The sequence below is a fragment of the Saccopteryx leptura genome, chromosome 5 (genome assembly GCF_036850995.1).
Source record: "Saccopteryx leptura isolate mSacLep1 chromosome 5, mSacLep1_pri_phased_curated, whole genome shotgun sequence".
In the NCBI taxonomy this organism is placed as follows: domain Eukaryota; kingdom Metazoa; phylum Chordata; class Mammalia; order Chiroptera; family Emballonuridae; genus Saccopteryx; species Saccopteryx leptura.
The window spans coordinates 200433498-200456014 of record NC_089507.1 but is presented as its reverse complement, the minus strand read 5'-3'; the positions used below and the strand labels follow the sequence as shown (position 1 = coordinate 200456014).

The 22517-nt window shown below is 47.9% G+C and overlaps 1 protein-coding gene and 1 non-coding gene across 3 annotated transcripts; one reads left to right on the top strand and one right to left on the bottom strand.

The window, feature by feature from the left end:
• Nucleotides 1-3298: 3298 nt before the first annotated feature.
• On the top strand, nt 3299-3400 carry LOC136407311 (U6 spliceosomal RNA). The gene has a single exon (XR_010751863.1). It is a non-coding gene; the product is annotated as a U6 spliceosomal RNA (small nuclear RNA).
• A 2699-nt stretch (nt 3401-6099) lies between these two features.
• On the bottom strand, nt 6100-22145 carry SALL4 (spalt like transcription factor 4). Of its 2 annotated transcripts, none has more exons than XM_066385855.1 (4): nt 22016-22145; nt 10169-12496; nt 9094-9371; nt 6100-6723 (listed from the first exon to the last, which is right to left on the bottom strand). In XM_066385855.1, exons 1-4 carry the CDS (start codon nt 22143-22145, stop codon nt 6301-6303), a joined length of 3159 nt encoding a protein of 1052 aa, XP_066241952.1. In that variant the 3' UTR covers nt 6100-6300. The 2 variants fall into 2 exon arrangements, with proteins under 2 accessions (XP_066241952.1, XP_066241953.1); XM_066385856.1 differs by having other exon boundaries at nt 11489-12496.
• Nucleotides 22146-22517: the final 372 nt, after the last annotated feature.

Sequence of the window (22517 nt, the reverse complement as noted above, 5' to 3'; positions counted from 1 at the left end):
CGAGTTGATACTTCTCGTCCCCCCCCCCCCCCCCCAGAGTTCTTCTCTCTGTAAAACCAATAAATAAAATCTTTAAAAAAAAGAAAAAAAGAATGAAAGCAAAGGTGTGAATTTGCTGCTGTAGTGTTTAGATTTGAACTTAATCAATAAATACAAGATCAGGCACACAGGTTTAGCCAAGTAGAGATTTTGGATAGACTCTAATGTACACGAAGGAGCCAATGAAGTGTGGTAACCCCTGCTGAAATATTTAGTTGTTTCTGTGACCTTATTTGAAGACACATGGAAAATTAGCCTTAAAAATGACCTCTACTAGCCTGACCTGCGGTGGCACAGTGGGTAAAAGCATTGACCTAGAACACTGAGGTCGCCGGTTCGAAACCCCGAGCTTTCCTGGTCAAGGCACATATGGGAGTTGATGCTTTCTGCTCCTCCCTCCCTTCTCTCTCTGTCTCCTCTCTCTAAAATGAATAAATAAAAGTCTAAAAATAAATTTTAAAAAAATGACCTCTACTGGCTTACTTTGGGGGTTTTTTTTTGCATTTGATTACATACTTCTAAAGCAATCAAATAATGAAACATGCTACTGCATGCATGCCCTCCTAGTGTATGAGACGCAAAAATGGACATCAGACATTATCTTCCAGATAAAGGAGCTGCCCACCAAAGGATACCTCTTGATCCATGTGACTTCCTCCATCACTCTCAAAAGATTAAACCAAGCAAATCTACCTGATCCAGAGTAGGACAGTGTCGACTTTGAGCCAAACAGGAGAAACAGTGATGGGTACTGTATTTGAATGCTTCCTGTGCCCCAGATCAAGCATCTCCATGCTGTCATCCAATCTCACCATGCTACCATGCAGGGATTATCCGTTTTGCAGGAGTGACTTCAGGTTCCGTAGTTCTACTGCCCTAGGGCAGCCAGCCAGTGCTGACCTGCAACTCCTTTCCCAAATGAAGGGGCAGTTACTTCATCATGAACCCATTCGTTTCCAACTTGAAATGATGTACCTGTCATTAGTTAACTCCTCACTAACCTCTTGTTTCTGGACTTCCTACCTATGCTGACATGTGTTAACTTTCCTGTCTGGGCTGTGGCCATCTGCCGACTTTTAAACAACAGGTCATGTTGCTGTGGGAGTTGCCTTGGAAACTCTAGTGAAAAGCTTCCTGTCACCCACACCTTCCCCATTCTTGATGGCTCTTAGGGCAAGTTCTGCCGCCTAAGAAAGTATGACTTCACCTGGTAGGGTCTCACCCCATACTTTCTCCGGGCCCTCTCTCCAAATGCAGCTTCACCATGCACACAATTCTCTTCTCAGACACTGCCAGGGGCAAAGGCGGAAGTTTGCCTCCCTCTCCCCCAGTTTTACTGCTGTAACTGGCCTTTTATTCAAGACATTAGATTCCCTTAAATCATCTATCAAGCTTCAAAACCGAGTTGTGACGCCCTGGCTGGGTAGCTCAGTTGGGTAGAGCATTATCCCAGTAGGCCAAGGTTGCAGGTTGGATCCCTGGTCAGGGCACATACGGGAATCAACCAATGGCCCTGGCCGGACAGCTCGGTTGGTTAGAGCACTGTCCCGAAGCACAGAGGTTGCTGGTTTGATCCCCTGTTGGGGCACATGCAGGAACAGACCAATGTTCCTGTCTCTCTCTCTCTCTCTTCCTTCCTCTCTCTAGATTCCGTTCTAAAAATATTTTTAAAAACCTAAAACAGTTGTGAATACACAGAACCCATAGAAGAAGACACAAGATAGGCAGGTCCCAAGTTAAAAACTAAGTTCTATGGCAGCTGTGTTGCTTACCTCCTGTGCTCCACAAACTTCTAGGACACACCATTCGATATAACTGTATGTACTCTTCAAGAATGGGCTTCAGGCCTTAGCCGGTTGGCTCGTCAGCCTGGCGTGTGGAAGTCCCGGGTTCGATTCCCAGTCAGGGCACACAGGAGAAGCGCCCATCTGCTTCTCCACCTCTCCCTCTCTCCTTCCTCTCCGTCTCTCTCTTCCCCTCCTGCAGCCAAGGCTCCACTGGAGCAAAGTTGGCCCCAGTGCTGAGGACGGCTCCATGACCTGTGCCTCAGGTGCTAGAATGGCTCTGGTTGTAATGGAGCAATGCCCTAGATGGGCAGAGCACCGTCCCCTAGTGGGCATGCTGGGTGGATCCCCATCGGGCGCATGCGGGAGTGTCTCTCTGCCTCCTCACTTCTCACTTCAGAAAAATTAAAAAAAAAAAAAAAAAAAAAAAGGAATGGGCTTCAGTCTGAGCAGATAACAGTGCAGTGGATAGAGCGTTGGACTGGGACGCAGAGGACCAAGGATGACCCAGGTTTGAAACCCCGAGGTCGCTGGCTTCAAGCCCAAGGTCACTAGCTTGAGTCTAAGGTTGCTGACTTGAGCAAGGGGTCACTCGCTCTGCTGCAGCCCCCCAAGTCAAGACACATATGAGAAAGCAATCAAACAACTGAGAGGCTGCAACGAAGAATTGATGCTTCTCATCTCTCCCTTCCTGTCTGTCCGTCTCTATCTGTCCCTCTCTGTATCTGTCACAAAAACAAAAACAAAAAAGGACGGGCTTCAATGAGGGCTGAGAAAACACATTCTGCAGTAAACAATCATAATCTTTAGACTAGCAGTCCCTCAACTAGAAATTGACCCTGAGTTAATTCAAATGCAAAAAAAAAAAGAGATAAAGAAACTGATCAAGGCCCTGGCCGGTTGGCTCAGTGGTAGAGCGTTGGCCTGGCGTGCAGAAGTCCCGGGTTCGATTCCCGGCCAGGGCACACAGGAGAAGCACCCATCTGCTTCTCCACCCCTCCCCCTCTCTGTCTCTTTCTTCCCATCCCGCAGCCAAGGCTCCACTGGAGCAAAGATGGCCGGGCGCTGGGGATGGCTCCTCGGCCTCTGTCCCAGGCGCTAGAGTGGCTCTGGTCGCAACAGAGCAACGCCCCAGAGGGGCAGAGCATCGCCCCCTAGTGGGCAGAGCGTCGCCCCCTGGTAGGTGTGCAGGGTGGATCCCGGTCGGGCACATGCGGGAGTCTGTCTGACTGTCTCTCCCCGTTTCCGGCTTCAGAAAAATAGAGAAAAAAAAAAAAAGAAACTAATCAAAATTCCTTAATACAATAGTTTGAGGGAAAATTTAAACAGGCTTTACCTTGGAAAGATGTCTAAAATCTCTTAGCAAGAGGGAAAGATATATTTCTTTTCCTTAAGTAAAATATACATTTGAATCTCAAAGACCTAAACCTTAATTCTCACACATTTGAATGTAGAAAGATATATAACTGTGGCATGTTCACTTGGGCAGTACAGAGAATAAAACTGGAATGATACAGATATTAACATGGCCCCTGCACAGGGCTGACACACAAATTCGTAAAGCATTTTCCATTTTTTTTTTAATTTATTCATTTTAGAAAGGAGAGAGAGACGGAGAAGAGAGAGAGACAGAAAGAGAGAAGGGGGGAGGAGCAGGAAGCATCAACTCCCATATGTGCCTTGACCAGGCAAGCCCAGGGTTTCGAACCGGCGACCTCAGCATTTCCAGGTCGACGCTTTATCCACTGCTCCACCACAGGTCAGGCCGCGTTTTCCATTTTTATTTTCATGGGGAGAGGAAGGGCAAGAGAGAGAAGCATCAACTTGTTCCACTTCGTTGTGCGCCCACTGCTTCCATCTCATCCGTGCCCTGACTGGGGCTTGAACTTGTGACTCTAGGGTCAAGCTGGTGTCCTCAGGAACCAACAGCGACCTCGGAGCTCCAGGATGACGCTCGATCCACTGAGTCGTTCCATATTTTCAATTCAAATAAAAAACTTAACTGTGAGCTAGCACCAAAGAGGGAGAAAGGGTGAAAACTGTAGACACTTGGGGCCACGACATACTAGCTTTAAGTTAGGTACTTCCATTTCAGTTATCTGAAGGACTGGCTTGATCTTGCCGAGCAGGTAGAGTGGCTGCTTCACCCTAAATTTAGACAAGCAGAGGCCCAGACAAACCTCATGGGGTGAGACACAAAAACATCCACTTGCAAAGGAAGTGGGCATGCGGAGCTCGTGTCAGGTCAGAGGTCATCAGAACACAACTCCCAGCCCTTTCCTGGATGGCAAGAGAATACACTCCAGGATCACAGGCTTTGATAAGGTTCTCCCGGGGCCTGAGGCTGGTTGCTGCCATTGGGTTCACAAAGACCACACAACAAAAGGTGGGCCAGAGGGTACTTTACCAGTGAGCCGTTAACCTGGTCCTGCCCCATGCCTCTCTTCAATGAGCACTTTTCCACTACTGAGAGTTTTCCCTTGGAATTAAGTGCCTCCTCCCATTACACTCTCAGCCCGATCCCTTCTAAGGATAAGTAGCCTGTAAGCATGAGATGGTTAAAAATATTGTGTCTCTACCCAGTGACCTGTGCCAGGTCAAGACGGGATGAGATGTGGAGCAGTCTAGGACATAAGCCCTCTATCGCCATAAGCGAACAGAAGCAAAAGTTCTCTAGTGAGACTAATGGAAAAGGGAAGATACCAACCAGCAAGTAATCGATTGTGTGTTTGAGAATTGGGTCAAGCCTGGATGTAACCAGATACACATCTTCATACTACGACCTGGACTGTCAGGAGGTATCTGGAAATGACTGTCAAGTAAGGATTCTCAGGTTTAGAGCAGAAACTACCAGAAAAACTTACAGACAACAACGCCTGGTGGGGGGAAAAAATATCCAAAATTTATTTTCCAACAGTCGGCATCAGCAGGTGAAACTACAGGGTTTTCTCCGTAGACATACATTCACAAGGCGTTAACAGCGAGAAAGCCTCTGGTGTGTCCTTTGTAACAATATCCACTTCACAGTGTAAACAGGTATCATTATTGTGTTCACTTACAGTTCCAGAAGGAAAGGCACAACTTGGCAAAAAAAAAAAAAAAAAAAATCTTTTGGATCCTAAAGTCAGGTGCAATAACTCAGAGACCAACTTTGACATAAGTCTTGATCTACATTTCCACACTGAGGGGGGGAAAGACTCCTCCACCCAGAAATTAGGGTCTTTCCTTCTTCTTCCTCTTTAAACCGTTTCCTTGTTTGCTTAGTATTACATATACAAAAAAGGGGGAAAAAAAAAAAATCACAGAAACATCTCGAACATCCGGCCACTCCCACCAATAATACATCAAGTCTTAGGTTTTAGACAGGGACTAGGAACACTTTCGGCGGTCATAAAATAGGAAAAGAGAAACTAAGGCTACAAAAATAAAAAATAAATGAGGTAGATAAATTAAAGCTTTCATACCCAGGACTTGCCTGTTCCAACTTTGTAGCCTTCATGCAATAATCGAGGGGGGGGGGGGGGGAGTCTTCATAATAACTTGGCATAAGTCACATCAAGGAACTTTTTATAAAATTTAGTATGTGAACCTCTCATAAGATACATGCCCTTCCACAAGCTTCTTCAAGAATGAAAAACCCCTTGTTTCGGTGAGAGTAGGCACTGGGGAACTAATGGAAGTCACCTGAGGTTCCCCGCTCAGGTGGCCCACCTGTCCTGGTGGCGTTCAGGAAGGCAGGGAATCGATCCACTGGCATCTTAGGGCTCCCACTGAACTGTCCTTCAATAAGCAGCAACACACACATCGACTTTCTAAGGACTAACATCAGTCCATTGGAGGGCATCCTATCTAAGGTTCCAAGGTTGAAATTATTTTGTAATTCTGCAACCTCAGTTTAAAAAATAAACAAGTACATTCAAAAAAGAAAAAAGAAAACAGATGGGTGCAGGGTTGGGGGACATACCAAGCAGGTCCCTAAAGATAACAGACCATGTCCATTTTACCCGCATTCGGTCACCACAGAAGTAAGTACTCAGCACCCCCTCCCCCCAATTCGGCTAAACAGTTGTCTCTTCCATTAAGGTTCAGTAAGTTCCAACTTGAAACAGGTGACAGTCTTTGGAAATAGTTACTCTAGCTTGTACAAAGTTTTCGTGTATACAGTTTGTCTCAAGTAACAAAGCTACTTTGCAAGACCCGCTTTCTTCCAAAATTAAACAAACAAACAAAAATACTAGTCTGTATTTGTTTTAGTAGGAAATTTTTTTTTTTTTTTTTTTTTGCAAAGCAGCATAGCAACATCGTGATTGTAGGACTTGCCTGAGGTTGTGGTCACAACTGTAAACATTATTTGCACGTCAGTAAAAAAACTAACAGAAGATGGGTTCTTTCAAAAAAAAAAACAGAAACAAAAAACCAACGGTCTAGTTCAAGAGCGGTCGCTCTGCGTTCTCCTTTCAAAGGGTTCCCCAGTAGCTTAGCTGACCGCAATCTTGTTTTCCTCCAGGAAGTGAGGGAACTGGTGTTTGGGAACGCCGTCAGCAGCCCCCGGCGGCTTCTCCGCGTCGGCGCTGATGGCTGACTGCGAGCCATCTATCTTGGAGACGGTGGTGTTGGTGACCACGGAGCTGGCCCCCAGGGAAACGGGGAGAGTGGGAATGCCTCCGCTCTGGATCACGGAGATCTCGTTGGTCTTCATGGCCAATCCCCCATTGAGCATGGTGGTATACTGGCTCCACACAACAGGGTCCACGTTCACGGAAGGGGCCACGATTTCCTTGGGAAACACCTCTGGGACCCTCTTTGCATCTGTTCCTAAAAGAGCCATGGTGTTCTCGATGGCCAGCTTCCTCCCACGGCGTGCGGAGCTATTGTTGGCCCCATGCGTCATATAGTGGACCTAGGGGAAGAGGGACAGAGAGGTTTCCGCCACAGCAGAGGTATGAGGGCGTGCTGGAAAGCCACAGGCTGCGTGTGGGTGTGGGTCTACCAAACAGCATATGTAACTGACATATAAATTAGATTTCAGATGTTAAAACTTCAGATCTGCTCTCAGTGGGGGACAGGGCAAAAGTATATCAGATGATTGTACTACCTACTGCTTCTTTAACCTGGTCTTCTTTCTGCAATTACTTTCCTTGTCTGGCTTTTGAGGTTTCAAACCCCTTGCAGCTTCTTTAGCTGAAGAATCTGGGAGGTACAGACTGGGTTTTCTCGAGCATTCTCATTACATCTTCACTGACTGACATCCTTCTAGAAGTCAGTAGTTATCTCATGAAGCTCAGAAGTGTCTTGCTCTAAATCACTTTTTTTTTTTAAAGTGGAAAGCGGGGAAGCAGAGAGACTTCCACATGCGCCAGACCCAGATCCACCCAGTATGACCACTAGGGGGCGATGCTCTGCCCATCTGGGACAGTTGCTAAGTTGCAACCCGAGCCATCCTCAGAGCCTGGGCCAACTTTGCTCCAATGGAACCTTGGCTGCGGGAGGGGAAGAGAGAGATAGGAAGGAGAGGGGGAGGGGTGGAGAAGCAAATGGGCACTTGTGTGTGCCCCGACTGGAAAATGAACCAGGACTTCCACACGCTGGGCCAATGCTCTACCACTGAGCCAACCAGCCAGGGCTTAATCACTCTTAAGAAGCTGTTAAGTCCCTGGCCAGTTGGCAGAGTGTTAGCCCAGCATGTGAAAGTTCCAGGTTTGATTCCCAGTCGGGGCACACGGGAGAATCGCCCATCTGCTTCTCTACCTTTACCCCTCCCCCTTCTTTCTCTCATCCTCCACTCCTACAGCCAAGGCTTGATTGGAGGGAGTTGGCCCCAGCTGCTGAGGATGGCTCTATAGCCCCCACTTCTGGCACTAAAAAATGGCTTCGGCTGCAAGAGAACAAAGGCCCCAGATGGGCAGAGCATCGCCCCCTAGTGGGCATACTGGGTGGATCCTGGTCAGAACGGATGCAGGAGTCTATCTCTGCTTCCCCTCCTCTCACTAAATAAAAATAATAATAAATTAAATAAAAAAGAAGCTGTTAAGGTGTTCCAGATGATATCTAAAGCACCTTGAAGCTCCAGGACAACCTTGCAGTCATTAGTACCATGGTCCCCCATGTCAGGGGCACTGAGGCACAAGAAGCCATCTGCCTCAAACCACTTGTGCAGCAAGAGCAGCTCCAGACCTCCACTGAGCTGAGCACAGGGCTGGGAACAAATTTAAAAGGCCTATATTTTTGGAAGTGTGTATTAGAGACGAAGTTACTTCATGTTCCTCCTCCGCCCTGGTAGTTTTTGCCAACTAGGCTAAAAAGAACAGGTTGTTTTGTAATAATAAGTAGTTTTAGTTTTTAAAATGACATAGTCTTGTAGGTCACCTTTAGATAAAATTTCAACCTTTATTCTAACTACAAAGGATTTCATTAGTGTTCTACTCATTGGAGGAGGGAAGGAGAGCCAGAGAAACGTGGCTTATGCAAACTGGAGGCCAGGCCAGGAGGGAAATTCAAGTCCCCAATTCCCATCCTGGGTTCTTGCACAGGCCACTATCAATCCGTATATGGAAGAGTCTCCTCTTCAAATCCTGGGGAAATCTTAGGTGGGACCAAGTTATAACAACAACAATAGGCCATTCTCTGGAAGAACCCAGCTGTCCTATTTTTAAATGCACTGCTGATAACCTGGAGGCCCTCTTTTCTGCAGCGGTACTGGATTACAGACATGTTCAACTCATGGTATTTATTTCAACCTAGCAGTCAGAAAATTAAACCATTGCATAGCAAGGGGGTAAGGGGCACATCAAGTCTGGAAGCCTAAGAAATCCACAAACGATTTATCAATTCTACATTAGGACACTTGACAAATAGCACGTGTGTTTCCAGGCTTTATTTCCTACATCTACTGAACAATTGTTGAAAGGCACCATGGTCTGTCCCAGTACTGGAAGGACAATTGCCCACACTAAGACATTATACTAAGAGACAGGAGCAGAAAGTAGACCACATGCCCTGTTCCCAGACGGCACCCTACCCCCTGTTAAATGAGTCATTAAGTGCCACTAAGATTAGAAAAAAAAAATTTACTTGTTACAGACACTAACAGCAATAAACATCCAATTACAAGGATGTCGTGATATGAGAAAACATCAATCTTCTTAAAGGATATTTATTTCAAGAGCCAGTTTTGAGATATAACATCCCGTTTGCCCTTCGTTGAAGGTTCACTGCGGATGGATAACACGAAGACGCTGCTCCCATTCCTGCTGAAATCCTAAGAACTCACCTTCAAGTTGCCTTTGGTGGTGAAGGCTCGCCCACATATGTTACACACGAAGGGCTTCTCCCCAGTGTGAGTTCTCTCGTGGATCTGGAGGGCGCTGGCCGAGGAGAAGTTCTTCCCGCACCGTGAGCAGGCGTGCTGCTTGCCCTGGCGGCGTGGCTGGCCCGCCAACAGAGGAGTCATGCCTGTGGACATGGCTGCGGGTCCAAACGCACCGGGAACTTCAACTTTGACATAGGTTGGCTGGGCTCGGACAAACGTTGACGGGAGACTGCTCCGACCTAGTGTGCAGAGAAGAAGAAATCCCACAGCTTTATCACCCCACACTCATTCACTGGTCAAACCAAGGGGGGGGGGCAGGGGCTTTGAAAGGAAACGCCCATTGCTGCCTGAGCACCTGGAAATGGCTTTCAGGACACTTACACCTCGGAAGCAGCAGCTGTCCCTCAACTGTGGACCTGCACAGAGACTGGTAACGGCTTTGGCTTTCAAGGTCAGATGCCTACATAAAGAGTTTACCTTTCAAGTATGTATGCTCAGGTGCTCATCCTTCTCGGACTCTACGATGCAGTTGTTCCCCCACTTTGCCATTAATGACATCAACAGGCACCCCACCATTTATATGTGAGTTTCAAACAGATTAGATTCCTTTTTTTTTACCCTGAGTTGTTCATGTTGTGAACCTCACATTACAGAGTGGGACCTCAGAAACAAAAAATGATGGGTTTAATGTCAGTGGCCAAAAAGCAGTGCCCACTCTCTGAAAACTTCTTCTACTGATTACCCCTTATGTCCCCACAGGGCTCAAACACAAAAATAAAAATTAAAATTAAAAAAACCCAAAAAAAGTATGCTGTTCATACCAATGTGCATTAACCGTCATAAATCAAAGCATGTCGTTAGTGGGATAGAGGAAGTTATTCTTTGCCTCCACCCAGAGCGCAGAACGGCTGTCAGCCCTATAGAGGAGCTGCTTCCCATTTATCATACTCTCCGTTTGTCAGGTTCAACCCAGGTTCCTTTTGGAAGACACCTTGTGCCCAAAATCGGACATAAGTTAAATCCAAAGCTCTATCACCTTCCATCTCAGTGCGGCTGCTGTCCGAGCCGTCTGCTTTGCCGCCAGCCTCAGGAGACTTGGACTTGATGCTTTCTGCTTGGCTAGTGGCCGGGGAGAGAGCCTGGAAGGACGTGGTCTCCAGGACATCCGGACTTCGGCTCTGATACTCCTGGTCTCCCAGCACCGAGGAGGAGGAGTCGTTGGTCAAGCCGTCGCTCTCCACCGAACCGTTCTCTCTGCTGCTCTGCCGCTGCAGGACCACAGGAGCAAGGCCCACCTTCCCCGGGGCATCCAGGGGGGCCGTCATGGTGAACCCTGGCGTGGGTGACACCGAGTGGATGCCGGGAAGAGGCATGGGGACCTTTGAGGAGCTGCCGGGAGCATCCTGGGAGACAACTTCATCTACATCAATGCTTTCGACAACATCGTCGTGACAGATGGCAGTCACCCTACCATTCTCACCGACCATCATCAGCTCAGGACCCGAAAAGTCGCAGGGGTTCTCCGGCAAGGGCGTGTTAGGAATCTGCCCGCCCATGTGCATCCGAATGTGCTGCTGCAACATGACCGCGTTGGTAAACTTCTTCTGGCAGATGGGGCACGAGTGCTGCGTCTTTATGGAGGTGTTGGTTCGGTGAACCCCGAAGTGTGTCTTCAGGTTGCCTTTAGTGGAGAAGGCTCGGTCACAGATCTTACAGCGGAAAGGTCTCTCCCCGGTGTGGGTGCGGTAATGCATTTTGAGGGAGCTTTGGCAGCTTAAGACACGGTGGCAGATGAGGCATTCGTTGGGGTCAGTGGGGGCCTTGTCAATATTCTCCACCAGCTGCTGCAACTTCAGGGTCTCTGACCCTGGCTCGGGTGTCCCTCTCCCTTGGAAGCCACCAACCCTTGGGGAATTATGGTTTGGCCCCACCCCAGAGAGTATGGGTCCATCCTCACTTTCTGGAGAAGGCCCGGGCTGTAGGTCATTGGCCAGTGGGCCACCCATTAGGTCCTTGGGGTTAGTCCCTGAAGAGAGATTCTTAGGTAGCCCTATATTGGGGGTCCCTGTTACCAAGACAGGTTTGCTTTCTAAAGAGAGACTCAATTCATCTATGGGGACAGGCACAGAGAGTGCATAGGGAACGCCACTGCCTGCCGCCATCTTGTCGTGGAACTCGGCAAACAGCTGGGGGTTTGCCTTCACCTGGGGGTGCCGATGAAAGTGTACCTTGAGGTTGCCCTTGGTGGTGAACCGGTGGCCACAGACAGAGCACACGAAGGGTCTCTCTCCGGTATGGGAACGGAGGTGGATCTGCAAGGAGCTATCAGTCCCAAAAACCTTGCTACAGTACTTACACTTGTGCCGGTAGAGGGCGGCCTCGTCTTTGGGTTTGACATCCACCGGGGACACGTTGGGTGGCTTCCCTTTCCCTTTCTTGGACGGGTCTAAGGCCACCGTGGAGAACGGGCTCGGGAAGAGCATTTGGCCCTGAGGCATCATAGCTCCTGGGATGCGGTTTGGGAGCACCCTTGACCCGTCCGGCCTCAGGGCGAAGGTAATCAGCCCAGGCGACACGGAGCTGGTGGTGGAAGGGATGTTTGCATGAGGTAGCTTGGCTTGTTTCAAAGTGTCCAGGGACAGACCGGGGCCTCCAGCTTTCTGGCTGAGCAAAGCCACCGCCGCAGAAACCTGCTGGGACACGTGGCTGCCTAAGGTCTTCAGGGTGTCGGCTCCCGCCACGCCCGAGTGGAGGGCGTGGGCAGCCCACATGTTCACCTGGACGCGGATCTGCTCGGTGAGCTGGATCTGCTGTAGCTGCTGCTGCTGCAGACACAGGATCTGCTCCAGGACCCACGGGATGCTGTTGGCACCGGGCACGGGGGTGGGAAGCGCCTCTGCGCTCCGCTGATTCACCGCCACCTTGGTGCCCCGTAGTGCTTGAAGGGTGACGTTCGTGTTGGCCCCTTTGCCTTTGGGTAAATAGCTTAAGTCCTGCGGTGTGGGTGGCAGAGCAGTCTCTGTCTTTAAATACAGAACAGACTCTGCCCCTGGCTTCTCCTTCATGTCCCCTGAGCTGCTTCCGCCGTCCTCCCTGTGACTGTCCTTACTGCTCGGACTGTGTGGCTGGCGGCTCAGCACAGCGCCGGAGAAGTCTTCGGAAGGTACCGGGCCCTCGCTGTCATTCATGATGAGGACAGGTGGATGTTTAGTGCAATTTTTCTTATGTTCTAAGAACTCAGAGAAGCTGAAGAACTCGCCACAGCATTTGTCACAGATGTGAGTCTCCTCCCGACGAGGCCTCTTTACCGCGGTCCGATCCCCGTTCATGTCATCGCCAGTCCCCGGGTGGTTCACTGGAGCACCTGTGACAAGAGAGGAAAAGCTAAACACTCTAACTACACACAATGCAATATCTTCATGACCCGTGTGCAACAGACAGATTAGGAAATGGAACTAGGTATCCAAAGAGTCTGAATGAACTAACCACTTGTGCGGTGGGTCAATGGATATCCTAACACATGTCTAAGTGCTAACTCCAGCAGCACCTGTGCACAGGACCTCAGTTGAAAGAGGAACCTTGCAAATATAATTAGCGTGGGTCCCAACTCCAATGCCTACTGTCCTTAAAAAGGAAAGGGAGGTTTGAGAAGGAATAAGGTCGCATGAAGGAGTTATGTGGCTACAAACCAAGGGTTGTTGTCTTACAGAAGGGAGGGAGGTAGGAACCAACAGAAAGCAGGAAGAAGGCAAGGGACAGATTCTCCCTCAAACCTCCAGAAGGAACCAATCCTGCCAACACCTTGACTTTGTGCTTCCAGCCTCCTGAACTGTGAGAATAAATTTCAGTTGTTTTAAACTTCCTAGTTTGTGGCAATTGCTTACATTACAGCAGCCCTATGAAACTCATACAATTATAAATAACCCACTCAAAGAGCAAGCTTCTAATGTCAAATGGCTTTTATGCGGTCAATGAAAACGATGTTGAAAATGCAAACCCTGAATAAAAAAGGGCTCTAAGAAGGGCTCCTGGTGGCTAATTTGGTTCAAATTATAAGAAACAGAGCCTGACAGCCATTTCTGCACAGGAGCCTCTCACTGGAATCACACTTCATAGAGAAGTCACAGCCACACCCTCTGCCTCAGCACTGAACTGCCTGCCCTTATAAAGGGGGTTCCTGGAATCCTATTTCAACCAATAAGGACTGAAGCTTTCCCCATCTGATCAGAGCCGTGCAGCTCCAGCCAACTGGCTTTATTCTGACCAGTAAGACAATGCTCATTTGCATAAGGACAGACTAATTAGGGACCAGGGGGGCAGGGACTTCTGTCCATATAAGCCAACTCTCCTCAGAGCCCACCAATAACAGGTTCATTGTGACGGACTTATTACCCCCACAGAATTTGTTAAAACATGTAAAATCAGGACAACCTCCAAAGGTAGATGTCTGGGCTAAGTGATTCATTTAACAAACGTTTGAGTACCTACTATGTACTATGTGCCTGGTACCAACCATCCTAGGATCTGAGCAAAGTATAGATACTATTAGTATCTGTGAACACTGCTTTCTCTACCTTTTCTATTTCCTTTTTTAACCCCCCCCCCCCACATCCCACCATTTCTAAAGACGATAGCTGAGCAACTAGGGCTGCTGACAAGACAACAAGCCACTGACTGACTTGTTTAACAATAATTCTCACCTGTCACTGTGTGGAAAGCTGGGGCGAGGGACCTTGGGGTGCAAAGAGCCTCCAGTATTCTGACTAGGCACCTCTAGGTGCTTCATACAAACTACACTTCCTAAAACCCAGGCAGACAGCACCCAGACCCTCCATTTGAGCTCCTTTTTTCTTCCAGTTCCTATCATGTTTCTTCTGTTGAGACTGAAATGGTCTTTCCTCTCACAGAAACTCCAAGAGTGACAGGAATGCCTGAAGGGTCAGGTTGGCTGGGGTGGTGGTAGGGGATGAAGGAACGGGGAGGTCTAGAACACAGGTCACCACATTTCTGGGACACCCGGAAGTGCCATTAAGTTAGGACGCACTGCAGCCCTGAACTTCCAAGTGGAGCTCAACAGGGAGGTACCATCTTCCTCCTTGCCCTAATACTGCTCCACAACAGTTGTTATTTCAAGAATCAAGTTAAAAATATTCAAGCCTGACCAGGCGGTGGTGCAGTGGATAGAGTGTCGGACTGGGATGCAGAGGACCCAGGTTCGAGACCCCAAGGTCACCAGCTTGAGCGCGGGCTCATCTGGTTTGAGCTTGGACCCAAGGTCGCTGGCTCGAGCAAGGGGTTACTCGGTCTGCTGAAGCCCCACCCCCGTCAAGGCACATATGAGAAATCAATTAATGAACTAAGGAACCGCAACAAAGAATTGATGTTTCTCATCTCTCTCCCTTCCTGTCTGTCTGTCCCTATCTGTCCCTCTCTCTATCTCTGAAGAAAAAATAAAATAAAATTCAATTCCCAGAACACTTATGATACACCTTCCTAAGACTTGAACTGCGGTGTTTGTGGGGGTGTTAAGTAGCACAAATATTTCTGGAAAAGCAATGCTGACAATTATGTGTCAAGAACTTTAAAAAGAGGAACTCTTAAAAGTTGGGAGAGAAATACACACTATTGATAGGTGCATATAAATACTGCTTCTTCAGAGGATGATCTGGCAGTATTATAATTTTAGTGTAATTCTTTGACCCACCAATTCCCGTTAGTTTTCTGTGACACAAATATACATTTCTCCCATTAACAAACAACAACAAAATGGACACACTTTAATTGTTCAGTAAGGTTCTGGTGAAGTCAACGAGGGTTCAGAAAACAGATCATTACTTTTGTAGCCTCCAAAAATAGACCTATATTATATGTGCTCCTCTATAGGACAATCGCCTAAGATTTATTTCAAAAGAAAAAAAAACCCAAAACAACGGAAGAGAGCCCTAGCCAGGTATCTAAGTTGGTTAGTTAGAGCACTGTCCCGATATGCCAAGGTTGCAGGTTCAATCCCCCATTTGGTCACATACAAGAATCAATCAATGAGCCTGAGCTGTGGTGGTGCAGTGGATAAAGCGTCGACCTGGAAATGCTGAGGTCGCCGGTTCGAAACCCTGGGCTTGCCTGGTCAAGGCACATATGGGAGTTGATGCTTCCAGCTCCTCCCCCCCTTCTCTCTCTCCGTCTCTCCCTCTCCTCTCTAAAATGAATAATAAAAAAAAAAATCAATCAATGAGCCCTGGCTGGTAGTACAGTGGATAGAGCCGGCTCCCGGAGCACCAGGGTTGCTGGTTTCACTCTGAGAGCACCGGTTCTAGACCCGGTCAGGGCACGGATGAGGAGCAATCCAATTAATGGATACACAACTAAGTGAAACAGCCAGCTGATGCTTCTCTCTCCCTCTCTCTCAAAAATAAAAATGAAAAATAAAAGAATCAATCAATGAATGCATAAATAAGTGCAATAACAAACCGATGTTTCTTGCTCTCTCTCAAATTAGTAATTTTTCAGAAGGAAGGGGAAAGAACAGGATCTATACATAATACACTCCCATCTCTGTTGCATTTAAAAATAGGAACAGACCTGTGGTGGCGCAGTGGATAAAGCGTCAACCTGGAATGCTGAGGTTGCCGGTTCAAAACCCTGGGCTTGCCTGGTCAAGGCACATATGGGAGTTGATGCTTCCTGCTCCTCCCCCCTTCTCTCTCTCTCTCTCTCTCTCACTCTCTCCCCTCTCTATAATAAATAAAAAAATCTTTAAAAAAATAAAATAAAATAAAAATAGGAACATGTACATGGAAAACTTCTGAAATCAGAGCCACTGTGGCTGGTCTCTAGCTCAGAGAGCATGGGCCAGGGTGTTGGGGTGAACGAAAAACGTTAAATTGTACACACCACCTTTGTACTATGGCTTCTTTTAAATTAACACGTTTATATACCCTTGGTCTCAACCACTCTATTTCTGGGACTCTCTGGGAAAGCCCACCCCAAAATGTCCATTCCACTTTGTAAGGGTCAGCAAAACCACCACTCTCCTCCAAACAAAATACACACGTCTGACTTACACCTTAACTCATTTATATTTGCAGCCACATAATCAAGGAAGTCTTTTCTCCCAATTTGTAGATGTGGAAATTTGTGACTCAGAAACAATTAGGTGGCTCAATGAGACATACTGATAACCAGAAAACGGAAGAGCAAGATTGTGTTCTTAAATCCAATAAGGGCACTAAAATCAGTGGCCTAATTTATCATTGTTTATTCTAGAGCAAGCTTCTTGGACTATTTTTCACTTCACCCCTCAATGGAGGCTAAGTAAGCATATTTCCTTAGTTACCCCCCTGCCATGAAATTTTAATTTTTTATTTATTTATTTTATTTTATTTATTCATTTTTAGAGAGAGAGACAGAGAGGGAGAGAGAGACAGAGAGAGAGAAGGGGGGAGGAGCTGGAAGCATCAACTCCCATATGTGCTTTAACCAGGCAAGCCCAGGGTTTCGAACTGGCGACCTCAGCATTTCCAGGTCGACGCTTTATCCACTGCGCCACCACAGGTCAGGCCCTTGTCTTGAAATTTTAAAGCTACAAATAAATTGTATATTTTTGTTCATGCACTGGGGTCCTTTGGAAGGCCACAAACCACTGTAATATCATAATATCAATAAATGTTTTTGATTTCCCCCAAGAATATTTTCTATCCTAAGAGGTAACATTCACTCATTGAAAATGCAAGTTTTCTAAAGAAGGCATTCTTAAACATGGGTTCATGAAATTAGATAGGAAAAAAAATCTTTCTTTTCATTAACCTGAACTAAAATTTAATTTTAATTATAAATGCAGAGAACATATCACAGTGTGCGTGTGTGGGAGGGGGTATTTATATTTACTAACCTCAACTAAAATTTAATGTTTTTATTTTTATTATCAATGTAAGGAACATACCACAGTGGCATCACAGAACCTGTGAGTTTGTCAACAGAAAACTGTTTCTATTTGGTGTTAAGGTTGCTGCGTTACTGGAAATTCTGGTGATTACCTACCTGACCAGCTGCTAGGTCTTACTGTGTTAGTCAAGAAGCATGTCACTTTATCACAAATTCTTCTGATAACTCTCTCAATGCAATTTATTTCCCTGGCATTTCTACGTATTTCATTTTATGTATTAAAATACTTTCTGTGGAGAAGGGCTCTATGGCACAAAAAAGGTTAAGCTCCTCCTGGCTCTAAAAGGATCTAACAGTTTCAGGAGTGATTTACGACCTGAATACCAGCTTGCCTTCACTGTATACACAGGCTCGCCTCTTCTGTAGCCATACCAGCCACATCCCACTTGAATCTTAAAACAGCAGGAGCTCTGTTTGCTCGGGCAGTAAAAAGTACTTCTACATCCAGACCACCATTGGCAAATACTGAAACCGTATTTGCCAAAGAGCGACAGGACTGTTATGAACAATTGCTGGGGACGCTTAAGCAAGCCCTTCCCAAAAGGAAAAAGCAAAGTTCAGAAGATTACACGGAGAGCAGGGATTGCATCCTTCCTCCCCACCCCCACTCCGAATTTTAGGAATGTTATCTCCCACCATCTAGTTATCCAATAAGTTGGAAGAATGCAGTAAACCCAGCAGGGGTCTCAGATTCAATCACTGCCAAATGGATAGAAAATACTCTTTCCATTGTATAAGAAGAATCTACCAGAGGCCAATCAAATGTTGGAGATGAGAAAATGCTTTAAAAAAAAAAAAAAAAAAGTATCTTGCGAAAAGCATTAGGACTCCTGCTTATCTCCCTCCCCCATTTTAAAAGAACTACAATAACTAGATTAAAGTATGCAATATCTTCTACCCTCCCCCACCCGCAGGATAATTACCAAAAAACAAAAGGAAATTGAGAAATCCTCGAGGATTGAACCCATTGAAAGAAAGTGCCCTTTCACCAGTTTAATTTTACATCTGAATTCCACAATCAGAGAAACACTTAGGGAACAAGCCTTTAACTCAATTCATAGATGGCAAATTAGAGCTGTAATTAAGTTTCTACCTAATAGAGCTAAAAAAAAAAAAAAGTTGTTCGAAACCGTCAGGGATCAAAATGCACGGACTCTGCAGCAAAGGAAAAATGAGAGCAGAAGAATGAAAAGTGGCTGTAAAGTCGCCAAGGTGTGTGAGCGCCGGAGTTCCCCGCGTTAGAGAGGTCCGTCCCGTTTTGCCTCAACCGGAGCTCATCTTTTAAGCAGATTTGTAACTTCCACGCAGGCAGAGCTTTTGTTGCCTCCAGAACCCCCTGAAAAAAAGCCTGACAAAGATACAGAATTAATTTGGAGAAAAAAAAGAAAGAAAGAAAATCAAAAAGGAGGATGGCGGTGACTGGAGAAGCAGTTCTTTTCTGGATCTACAGGCTTTTAAAATTGTTTAGATGCTTTTTAAAAATAATCAAAAGTACATTAGGAGATGAGAAAGGGAACTTCTTGAACTCCCTGTCACCAGCTTGCTTCCCAGGGACCTCCAAAGGCACATCTCAAAAGTCAAAAGGGAGAAGCAATAATCAAACTCAACCAGCCAAACAGTCACCAATGCTCCCCTCAAAGGAACTGCCAGGAAATTCCACCCCCTAAACCAACTCCTTTTAGAGACCATGACAAACAGCCCTTGTAGCAAGGCTAAATCCAAAAAGACAAGGCAACCACAGGCAAGTCACTTCAGCGAGGAGCTGAAGCTTCCTCAGGTGAGTAAAGATAATGTACTGAAGGTCCCAGCCTGGTACCCGGCATACAGTAGGCTGCAGATAAAAATGTAGAATGATCTCAACTGGCAGTTCACCAACTTGACACAGTAAGTAAAAAACGGAGATTTTTAACAATGTTAATTACCTATCACCTTCCCAGCAAAAACCATGAGCCTTCCACAGTTGAAATTACCTAAACACAACACTCATCGCCATCCAAAAGCTCAGAGAAACCAGGTTACATGGCCGAGAGTCACACAGACTGTCTCTAAAACCTTACAAAAAAACCAACTTCATTTGAAAAGAGGAAGTGCCAACTCTATCTCCTACCTCCCTACATGGGTCCCCAAGTCCCTACCGGGGAGGAAGCTAGCAGAGGCTTGAAGGACCCACTGGGCAATCTCTTTTTAACTGAACAAAAGGGGCTGCTGTGGGCAAGTTTTAGCCCCTCGCGCATTCCGAAATACAGAGTCGCCTTGCAACATTAACGCTACAAATCAACACATTTCCCTCTCCCTCAATTAAAATGGGAGCTCCCAAGTGTCCTATTCTCAGAATCCTTACTGGCCAGTATAGGTCATTTCAGTTTAGAAACTGGGGCTAGGCAGTTATTTGAAACTAGGGAATTTTAATCGTTGAAGGTTGTAATCCAGTTTAGCACAAATGGCATTTGAAACTCTTTTGAGAAAATGCTAATTTTCTTGTGTGTAGCTCGAGTTCCCTTGGCCACCTGCAGTTGTTTTGATCTGCTAATTGATCGCCAAAGTTCATTTTTCTCCCTCAAAAAAACTAGTATATATATTTTTTACAAGTGAATCTTCCATTGCCTTTTCAAAATAAGACCGACCCACGTTAATTTTAAGTTACACGTTGTCTAGATATCAATCTGTATGTACACGGAACAAGCAGGCTGCTCAAATGCAAAATGCAGCCATTAAAATATACTACTTGGGAAAACTACCTTCTTCTGTTCCATGATGGTAACCGGGGACTCTGCAAACACATTCTAGGATCGAGGAATTCTTTCTAAGAATTCCAAAGACTTGGCAAATACCCGGCACAGCCAGGGATCCCGCAAACAACTGGCTGAAGTCCCCAGGGGCGCCCATCCTTGACCCAGCCCAGCGCTCTCCATTCCCTTCCACAGCCCGTCCCATCAGGTGTGAGCTGGTACCTGGTACCTGAGAGAGGAGCCGCCTCTCAGCAAAGGGCACGGCTCCAGACTGGGCCTCCAGGGGGCGCCCGCGCACAACCCGGCGGCACGCTCCAACCTCCAACCCAACTGATCAATAGCGACACCCCCCACTCCCAAATAGTGGAGGGAGCGCACTGCCAGGCCTGAGACCTTAACCAGCTCGGGTTAACCGACTGTAAAATCCACCCAGCATTAATTTAAGAAGCCCCCTGTAACAAGCTCCCCCTAAAGGTGCCAAACACCACCAAAATTCTCACTAGCGTGCGCTCACCCAAAATGAAGGAGGAAGGGGAGGTCAGAGCAGGACCAGGGGAGGGGTCAGAGCCAGGAGCTCGCCCCTCCTCTCCGGAGGAAGCGGGCTGGCAGAGAGTTAACCCTTTTGTTCCAGGTGGGCCAGGCGACGAAGCCTCTCCATGCTCCCTCTACCCCACCCCACCCCCGGCACAAAGAGAGTACACCCTCCAGGCACCTCGGGTGCTCGCTGCCAAACCATCAGACGCCCAAAAACGAGCAGCCCGCCCACTCGGTCAAGCCGATCTATTTAATTGGACCTGGAAAATGTTATTTTGGTGGTAGTAAGGATTTAAATTAAACCGATTATATATTTGGGGAATGTATTAATTCCCTCTCCTTGAAAAAGAGGGCAGTAGTCAAAAACTAGAGTCTTCCCATAGAGTTCAATCTCGGGAGTGTCTGGGGTGGCCACACACACCCCCATCAACAGTTAAGAAATTAGAAAGCAGGCGGCGACTCAGCAAGGCCCAAGACGAGGTTTAAAACAAACCCTCCCCCCACGCGTACGCTAAAAACTTATCAGGAGACAATTTGGCGGGCCAGGATGGAGGGAAGATAGTGGGAAATCGACTCGCTCCCAAAACCTCGGTGAAGTGACCAGGGGGAAGTTGGTTTGCGAGGCCGCTCCAGGAAGGGCTGGGGTTCCGAACTTCTCCGGAGCCGGGAAACGCTGGGCGCGGAAGCATGGGCCGGTCAATCCCAGGAGCTCGCCCTGACCTAGATCGCCGAGCCCCGGTCCGACCTCGCCCCTCTGGCCCCTGGGGCGCGCTGCTGGAAAGCCGGGCGCCCCAGAAAAGACACGCAAAACGCCAGGCCAGTGCACCCCGGCGAGGCTGTCGTGCGCCCACAACCCCGGCCGCTGGGGGCCATCACCCCTCCCTCACGCCACGGTTATTTTAGGAAGTCGGAAATCAAAGATGGCTGGAGGTCAGGCCCCGAAAGGTTAGGGCGAAGATCGGCAGGCGCCGTAGCCCGAGGAAAAAAGAGAAAACCAAAAAAGAAATTTCAGAAAAAAGAAACATTGGGCCCTTCTCCCCGACCTCTTCAGGCTCTCCAATCCCCTCCGCAGCGCGGGTGGCCCACACCCCAGCTCCTCCGGGTGGGGAGAGGTCGCGCCCCCTCCCCCCGCTTGGCCCGGGAGGGGCGCGAGCTAGAGCTCGCCCTCCCCCGGGGGTCTTCCAAGGGTGCACCGCTTTCCCAGCCTCCTAGCAAAGCCCCCAGGGGGTGAGGGAAAGGGTGGGGACCCCCGGGGTCTTTCTTTGAAAAGCGGCGCCAGGGAGGGAGGAGGGGAACGTAAGTTACAAGTTGGGGGGAGGTTACTAGTGAGGGGAGTGGAACCAATTAAGAGAGGGGCAGAGGACAAGGAGAAGGGAACCTTTCAGGAAAGAGAGGGACAGAGGAGAGGGTGGGGGTCAATTTTACAATAAGAAGGAAGAGACCTATGGGTGAAATTTAAACAAGTGAGGGGAAGCGATAAAAATGTAAAATTAACAAGGAAGCCTCGGCGGGGGGGAGGGGGGGGATAAGACTGCCTCTCTTCTCTGGAACTGAGCCCCAGATATCGACACCACAATCTGCGCTGGAAGCCGATAGCTCCCCGAAGCGCGCGCCTTCGAGGGTCCCGCAAACATGCGGGAAAGTGCGCGCCCCGAGCGTGCGCCCCCGGCCTCACTTACCCGGCTCCCCCGCCGCCGGCGCCGCTGGGGCCGCATCTGCAAACTCCTGGGCTGGTTGCTGCGGCTGCTGCTCGCCCTGGTCCTCCTCAGAGTTGATGTGTTGGGGTTTCGCCTGCTTGCGCCTCGACATGGTGCGAGCATCGGGGCGCCGGGAAAGCCGCGGTTATTTGCCCACTCCGCCACAAATTCCTGGAGTTGGGAAATTTACCCCCCTTCGGCCGGAACGCGCATGTCCCAGTAATTATTATTATCAATAATGCATTGCGATTTATCATGAGCCCTGACAGCTGATTGGCCTGGGTCCAAGACCTCAGAGATCATTTAAATAAGCCCTCATTGATCAGGGAGGGGCGAAGCATTCTGGGCTTTGTAGTCCGGTCTTACATGCGACAAAGGCGTGTTCGTCCCGGGAACGCAACTAATTAGCATCTGGTCTCACATTGGCTGGTTCGTGGACAAAATCTGGGGGACCCATCCTTCGCTCCAGCGATCTGAGTCCTTG